Source organism: Notamacropus eugenii, chromosome 3 (assembly GCF_028372415.1).
Source record: "Notamacropus eugenii isolate mMacEug1 chromosome 3, mMacEug1.pri_v2, whole genome shotgun sequence".
In the NCBI taxonomy this organism is placed as follows: Eukaryota; Metazoa; Chordata; class Mammalia; order Diprotodontia; family Macropodidae; genus Notamacropus; species Notamacropus eugenii.
Window position 1 is genome coordinate 229,357,147 of NC_092874.1, and position 8,066 is coordinate 229,365,212.

Below are 8,066 nucleotides of genomic sequence, written 5' to 3' on the forward strand. Positions count from 1 at the left end.
GCAATTGGGACTTTTCTTAAGTTGAATCTTCCATTTTGCTCTTTGAAGGGTTTCATAGATTAAAAAAAAGCCAGTGGATATCCAGGAAGTAGAAGTCATTCACATCCTACTCTTTAGGATCAAAAGGACTATACTGTCAATGAGGCTTTCATGCAAAAGGAACTGGAATGATTTGCCATTTCCTTCCCTAGTGTACCCTTTTGTCAAGCAAAAAGAGCTTAAGTGACTTGTCCAGGATCTCACTGCTGGAAAGAGTCTGAGGCTGTATTTGAACTCAGCTCTTTCTGACTCCATTCTCAGCCGTCTATCAAATGAGTCACCAACTGCTTCTAAGGTAAGAGAGAAGCAAGCAGAAAAGTTGATTTGCAATCAAAATAATACAGCAACTCTAAATGAGGCAAAAAATAAAGAGTGTTAGAGCTTAGGGTTTGCAGCTGTGGCTGGAGGTGAAGTGCCCTTACAGTTGTCCAGGGGAAAGGAATTTTCTTCACTCCCAAAAGAAGTCAGAACAAAGTTGTCAAGGAAAACATCTGAATGGCTGTGAGGTCTTATGAATCTAATTGGAAGTAGAGAGATGCCTTCTTAGCAGAGGCTGATTGAGAATGAATGCCTTAGGACAAATGGATCTGTGCCCTGTGATATCCTCATCTGGGATAGTAATGGGGGGAACCTCACTGGTTGTGGATGCATCCTCTCAAAGAGATTGTGCTTCCTCCTTGAACAATTCCTGTCTACCCACATCACCTTGTTCTCCTCCTGCAACAAAGCTGCACACATGGGCCACTCCTTCTACCCAATTAACATTGTCTACCTCTCTTAAGTGATCTGCCCTCCCCCACCCTACATTGACCAAATTTCCAAAACAGTTGATAATCTTAATTTCTATAGCTAGATGTCCCCCTCCCTTCACTACAGCACCTGCAATAAGACTGTCCTCTACTCCAACAACACCCTTTTCTATGAAAAATTCGCACCAGACATTCCAATGTTTCTACTACCTTCCCATTCTGGACCCAGAGAATTAATTTCCTCTGAATGTACTTGTTAGTCTGGAAGTTCAAAGTAGTGCCCTGGTGAAGTATTCCTAACATTAACCCTAAATAAATAAACATATGTGTGTATATGTGTGTATGTGTGTCTGTGTGTGTGTATATGTGTGTGTATGTGTACCCTGCCAGCAACTGATAGATCAGAAGGCCAGGTGGTGATAGAAAAGAAAGAGACAACAGCAGTAGGGGCTGTCATTCCCCTACTGCAGATACTCACCAAGTATCTTTGTTGTTGCTACCACACAAAGTACCAATATTCTGCTGTGCACATGGGGATGTTTTTTTTTTCTTTTCTTATTTTTGTATTTAAATTTGGTACTTGAGTTTATACTATGTTTCTTTTTTTCTTTTAGTATATTTCAGTATTTAACTATAAAATAAATTAATAAAAAAAGAAAAATACCACAAAGCATTAAATAAAATTAATCTAAATTAAAACAATTCATTATAATTCAGAGGTTTTAGTGCACACAACTAATATATTGACAAAGGCCCAAAATAGGTGAATTTTGGATATAGGTACAAATGTCAAAAAAATGTAAGTATAAATAGGTACAAATTTCAAAATTTACACAATTTTGAAGGGATCTGGATAAGCAAGCACACTGTTTGATGGGTAGAAGTAAAGATTAGTCAAAATGATCCATAAACAATGTGGAATTTTTTGAGAAGAGTGAAAGAACTATTCATAGTCTTTGACTCAGCAGTCTCACATGTATCCAAAGACACAAAGAGACACCACATATATTCCCAGGGACTGTGGTACTGTCTGTGGTAGCAACAAAGAAGATACTTGGTAAGTATCTGACAGTAGGGGAATGACTGAAAACTTTGTAGTATGGAACAGAGGTGTGTCTGGCATTCACTATCATAAAGGGTCACTATGTTGGTCTTCCTTAATTTTTTTTCTAAATCACAAAGAGATTCAGTGAAGGAAGTGTATCTGGAAATGATATGGTGGAAAAACAAAGGGAATCACAACCTTTTATATAGTACAATGTAGGCTGATTTAGAAGGAGTGGGGTGGAGTCAAAGACCTGAGGGGAAAAAAAGAAAGATAAATAGAGGACAAAGGTCTTTATAAAAATGCTATGCTCAGTAGATGATACACAGCTAAAAGGCACTGAGAATAACAGTGTTGGTGAGATTCTTTCTTTAGTCATTGAAAGAAAGAAGGGTCCAAGAGTGCATTGTGAGCATGTATATCCCAATTCCATTGCTGACGTTTTTTATGATGACTCTTTTCAGTTTCTCTCTGTCTCCCTCCTTCCCTCCCTCCCTTTCTCTCTCTCTCTCTCTCTCTCTCTCTCTCTCTCTCTCTCTCTCTCTCTCTCTCTCTCTCTCTCTCTCTCTCTCTCTCTCTCTCTCTCTCTCTCTCTCTTTGTCACCCAGATCCAATGAAAGACAGAGGTCACAAATGAGAAACCATACAGTGATAACATTATTCATTTTTCGAGGACTGACAGATGACCCACAGCTGCAAGTTCTGTTTTTTATTTTTCTATTTTTCACCTATATGCTGAGTGTAACTGGGAACTTGACCATTATCACCCTCACTTGGGTGAATCCCCACCTTAAAACCCCCATGTATTTTTTCCTCAGGAATTATGCTTTCTTAGAATTGTCATTCACAACTGTCTGTGTTCCCAGATTCCTGTATCACATGTCAACTGGAGACTATACTGTGACCTATAATGGATGTTTTACTCAATTATTTTTTGGTATCCTCTTTGCGGCCTCCGAATTGTATCTCCTGGCTGCCATGTCTTATGACCGTTACGTAGCCATCTGCAAACCCCTGCACTATGCAGCCATCATAAACAACAGAGTCTGTAACCAACTTCTACTGGGTTGCTGGCTGTCTGGATTGTTGATCATTGTTCCTGTACTTGGCATGAGTCTTGAGCTAGAATTCTGTGACTCTAATATTATTGATCATTTTGCCTGTGATGTCACACCATTGCTAGAAATCACATGCTCTGATACACAGTTCCTAGAAAGAATAATTTTATCCTTGGCTGCATTGACAATCTTCCTCACCTTAGGGTTAGTGGTTCTCTCTTATGCCTATATTGTCAGGACTATTCTCAGATTCCCCTCAACTGAACAAAGGAAAAAAGCCTTTTCCACTTGTTCCTCCCACATGATTGTCGTTTCCATGACTTATGGAGCCTGCATCTTCGTCTATATCAAACCTTCTGAAAAAGGAGGAGTGGCTTTGAATAAGGTGGTGACACTGCTTGCAACCTCAGTAGCACCAGTAATGAACCCCTTTATTTATACCCTGAGGAATAAGCAGGTGATACAAGCTTTTAGAGACACATTAAAAAAGATTATATTGATTTCAAAACTATGAAAGGCAATAGACATTCAGGTGAAATTAGTAAAAGAATACCTGAATAGTTCTGCATTCTTTGTTCTGTGTCCTATGATCCAATTTAATTCTCTTACTAATGCCACCTTACCTACAGATCCAAATTTCACAGCTACTTTTATCTCTTATCCAGAAATCCTCACTGAATGAGGATTTTTCCTCCCCACTCCATCCCTCTTTCAAAGATTTTCATTTGTTTTCTATGACCTCATTCAACAATTCCTTGCTATGAAAGTCAGTGAACATTTTTTGGAACTATCTGTGTCTAAGAAAATTATTATCAAAGAATTCTCCAGCCCCCTGTTTAATAGTCAGTAGACATTTATTAAGCATTTATTACATACCAGCCACTAAGTTGAGTACAAAGATAGTAATATGAAAAGAGAAAGACAATCTCTGCCCCACAGGAAGTTAAAATCTAATTAAGAAGACAACATACACAAAAGATAGCTGAAAATCAGGAGGGAAAAGAAAGGGACACTCAATGAGGGCATGGTGGAGAAGTCAGTCAGAGAAGTCCCAAAGTAGTGCAGTCACATGAGAAATGTTTTGAGGAATGTTCGAGCTCAGCACTCTCCATACCTGGAGGTTTGGAATCCATGACTCCACTATCAAATCAATCAGAGACAGAGGGTATTATTGATGTGAATTACAAAGACTGATGAGAACCTACAGGATGATAAAGCCTTCAAAGTAATGAGCTTCCTAGGCCATGGTGGAGATGGCAGTCAGAAAATACTTAAAGTAGTGAAAAATCAATTTTTTTCTGATGATCCATGTTATAAAACATGAAAGCCCAAATACTGAAATCTTCTACATGAACACTGAAATAAGCCCTGTAAATATTGTCATCTGGGGCTTTTGACTTAAAACCTTTGAAGGTGAAAATCAATGCTTCAAAATAAAGCAAGTCTTCAAAGTTGAAAGTCTGAAGAGTTCCCTGAAAGAAGAAAGTGTTACCTTCCAGCTTTTACTAAGATGACTGTTTTATCTCTTAGTGGTAAACTATAGATTTTCCACTTTCTTTAAAAATATCTCCTCCTTGTATTCCAGACACACTCATTTCTAGCAACACGTTTTAATGACCTGTAAGACACAAACTATTGGTCATATACCCAAAATAAAATCTGAATAAGGGCCATAAAAGAATTTTGTTAGTAACTTCCACCACCACCCCCTCAAAAAAGGTAGTTTTTTGTGTCTCACAGCATATAAAGGGGAAAAAAAATTTTTCTGTTAAAATTTCCTATTTCCTTGAGTTCAATCATTTAAAAAATTGTTATTAATGACATTTATTCACATGTATCATTTCCACTGCTCAAACCTATGGATGTATTACCAAGTAGTTTCAAGCCTTTAAGTACTCTATTGTTTTATGTTCCCTTGAAGACAGTTACTTGAGAAGAAAGTTGATAGACTGCTGGCATTACACATATGTAACATTTAGAGGTATTTCTACAGTCTAGAACATGAGCCCCCTGGACTGGTTATCCCATTTAAAGTGGGAAAATATTTTATTTTTACTTTTCCTTCTGTTCTATTCATTAAATACCTTTGTTTTGAATTAATTTTATCTTTTACCTGGTGAATAAAAGCAAACACATTGGTGGGAGTTTATAAGCTACTATGACCTCTGCTTTTGAGTGAAGGAACACCTACTGTGTGGCACCTGGAAATACCCCTCTAACTCATAAAATGGGTCCCAAGATCAGGCTACATGAGGTTTGAGATACTCTATTCCTTTGCATCCACTCAAAACCATAATTCCCTTCCTTTCACCACATATCATTTTATTACTAAAGCAGAGAGAACAGTTAGTTCAAATAAAAAATATTTAATAAGACACCACATTAATAAAAATAATAATTACATATTCCTCACATAAAATTGAGATACAAATGGACATGTTATTCATGGAAAGAGTAGAAAAGCACCCAAAGAAACCTCTAGGAAGTCAACATACATGGAGGGATAGGTGACTTGGGCTTCTAATACTGCAGGACTACTGTGCTTACTTAATGATACCATTACTTAAAGATATTATTACTGCATCATTCACATTACATTTACTCCCTACCAGTGTCTGTGGGGTTCATAAGGTTGAAGAACTGACTTAGTATTCTGCATTTTTGTGGTTTACCCAGGACATTGCTCTTCATTATTTATAATTCAAATGGGAGGGATATTCAAACGCAGATGTAAATTCTTAGTGTCATTATGGTCTTTTTCTCCCAGGTTTAGCAAGGAAGTAATTTTAATTACTCTGTCAAAACAAAAATAAATGCAAGTGATTCAGAGCTAACTGGGAGAGAAAGGAACAAAGGGAGGAAATTTATAAGAGGATATAATGCTGAGAGTTAGTAATAGTAACCAGGGAGGTTTTTGAAATATTGTGAGAAAGATAACATAATTGATTATAACAAATCAAATAGTTGCTTTTCCATTATTCTGCCTAAAAGGAATGAGATTTTCCATGGAAAAAGTGTTTCCATTAAGCACTGGCCTTTATTTGAGGGAATGGAAGCAGGTGGTATGACATAATGTCAAGCTCTCTAGAAATACAATAGTCAGTCAGGACTACAATCCTGATTTCAAAGTAGCTTTCAAAAAGACTTTGCCAGATATATTGTTTCCATCATATGTATCATTCCTGCCGAATGTATTGTATATATATACACTGTTTGCATTACTTCTGACAAACCCTCTTTCATGAAATGCAAAACCAATTCTGGATGATTCTGCATGGAATTTGTGATCACCACTGGGCAAAGCTCCACTGTACATGTGGCTATAGGTCTCCTTTCTGATTCCAGCTTCCAGCTTCCAGCTTCATCTAGACTCCTGCACTATTGGGTCATCATCTTCTGTGTGGAAAGCTTGAAAATTGCCCTGCTCTTTTGGTCCACAGGTTGATTGGAACTGATCATACCTGTCCTCTGGCTTTCCCTAGTTCTTTCACAATTTTTTGTTGTTCAGTCACTTCAGCGGTATCTGACTCTTTGTGTCCTCATCTGGGTTTTTTTTTAGCAAAGATATTAGAGTAGTTTGCCATTTCCTTCTCTAGCTCATTTTATAAATGTGGAAACTGAGGGAAACAGTAAAGTGATATACCCAGGATCACATATCTAGCAAGTACCTGAGGCCCATTGTAAACTCAACAAAATGAGTCTTCCTGACTCAGGGCTTTATCCACTGCAGCGAGTAGCTGCCCTTCTAGTAATCTTTAATAACACTAGACAATGCATAGAAAATGTCTTTCCTAGATGGACAGAAAACACTTTCTTTTTCACTTTCTCTTATATCTTTTCTTTTCCTTTCTTTTCTTTTACTACATGATAAAAAACTCCCTAATTTCACCCACTCCAAAAATGCAGATGTAAAGTGATCAGGGAAGGCCACAAAAAGACACTGAAAGATCCAAATAGTCTAATAGTCTGAGAAGGAATTGAACTTGATACTTTGGTGGAACCCTCACCTTGCTACAGGGCCCTTACACAATCCCACCCAAATCCATCCTGTAACCATGTAATTCTGTATTCATCCCATAAGGCAAACACACTTTGTTGTAGCTGCACAAGGATCCTCCTTCCTAGCAGACCTGCACTGTCTGTATAATTCATTGGTTTTGCTTGTAGAGTAAGACATTTCTCAGGAATGAAATGAGTGAAACTCCTTTTCACAAGAGCAGGATTACTACATCTCATTCTCCATCACCATGAATTACCCTTTTGGACCAACAGAATAATGTTAGTCTGCCTCTTCCATGTCCTTCTACAAGAAATCTCCCAGTTCCCTGATTGCTGCCATCTTTTGGTCTGGACTTATTTATCCTCAGGCTGTTGACAAACACAGTACAATAAGTACATACCTCTTCCTCAAGGCAGAGGGATTTATGGGATACCCATCTGCGGGATAAAAGATCATTCCCATATAATTCTCACCTATAAAAAATTTAAAATAATTTAATATCCTGGATATTGGTAGGACTTCTGAACAAGAAAAAGCAAAGAACTATTATTACAATAACTATTGAGTTTCCAGAGAAATAATGAAAGTGGGGAACACATTCTATACTTGTCCACTAAGGGGTCTCTTTTAGTTCTAGACTCAGTGATATATGACTAGTTTCATCCTTATACTAGATTCCTGGTGGAAATAACTTAAAGTTTAGGTTTGACTCATCTATAATCTCCCAAAAAAGGCAAATATAAAGGTAGTCAGTATACCACATGAGTGTGTATATGTATATAAACATACTATTGTGTGTATATGTATGTATATATATTATAGGAAAGCTATTTTTTTCTCTATAAAAAAGAAAAGCACACTGACAAAAAAAATTACTGAAACATGAAGAGTTACTTATATCTACTACTCTATACTCTTGGCAGATGAAGTCTTACAATATAAAAACATAAATCATTTCGTAGGAGTATTCACTTGACATTTCATCTTCACTGTGTATCTGTACTATCCGAACAATTCCCTCTCAGTCTACACTTTTTTGGCAATTCAGTCAAGGGTTGGTTTTATCTTCTTGAGCCTTGGCCAATAAGCGCTGTAGTAGGTGCTGGGGATCTTCCCAACATGAAGCCAGTATTAGCTAAGGACAGAAAGCTAGAGGGTGAGGTCATTCCTTTTAA

General features: G+C 37.3%; 1 protein-coding gene across 1 annotated transcript; it reads left to right on the forward strand.

Moving 5' to 3' along the window:
• Positions 1–2,466: 2,466 nt before the first annotated feature.
• Positions 2,467–3,405, forward strand: LOC140531413 (olfactory receptor 6C2-like). Its single transcript, XM_072650366.1, has one exon. The coding sequence runs from the start codon at positions 2,467–2,469 to the stop codon at positions 3,403–3,405; it is 939 nt and encodes a 312-aa protein (XP_072506467.1).
• Positions 3,406–8,066: the final 4,661 nt, after the last annotated feature.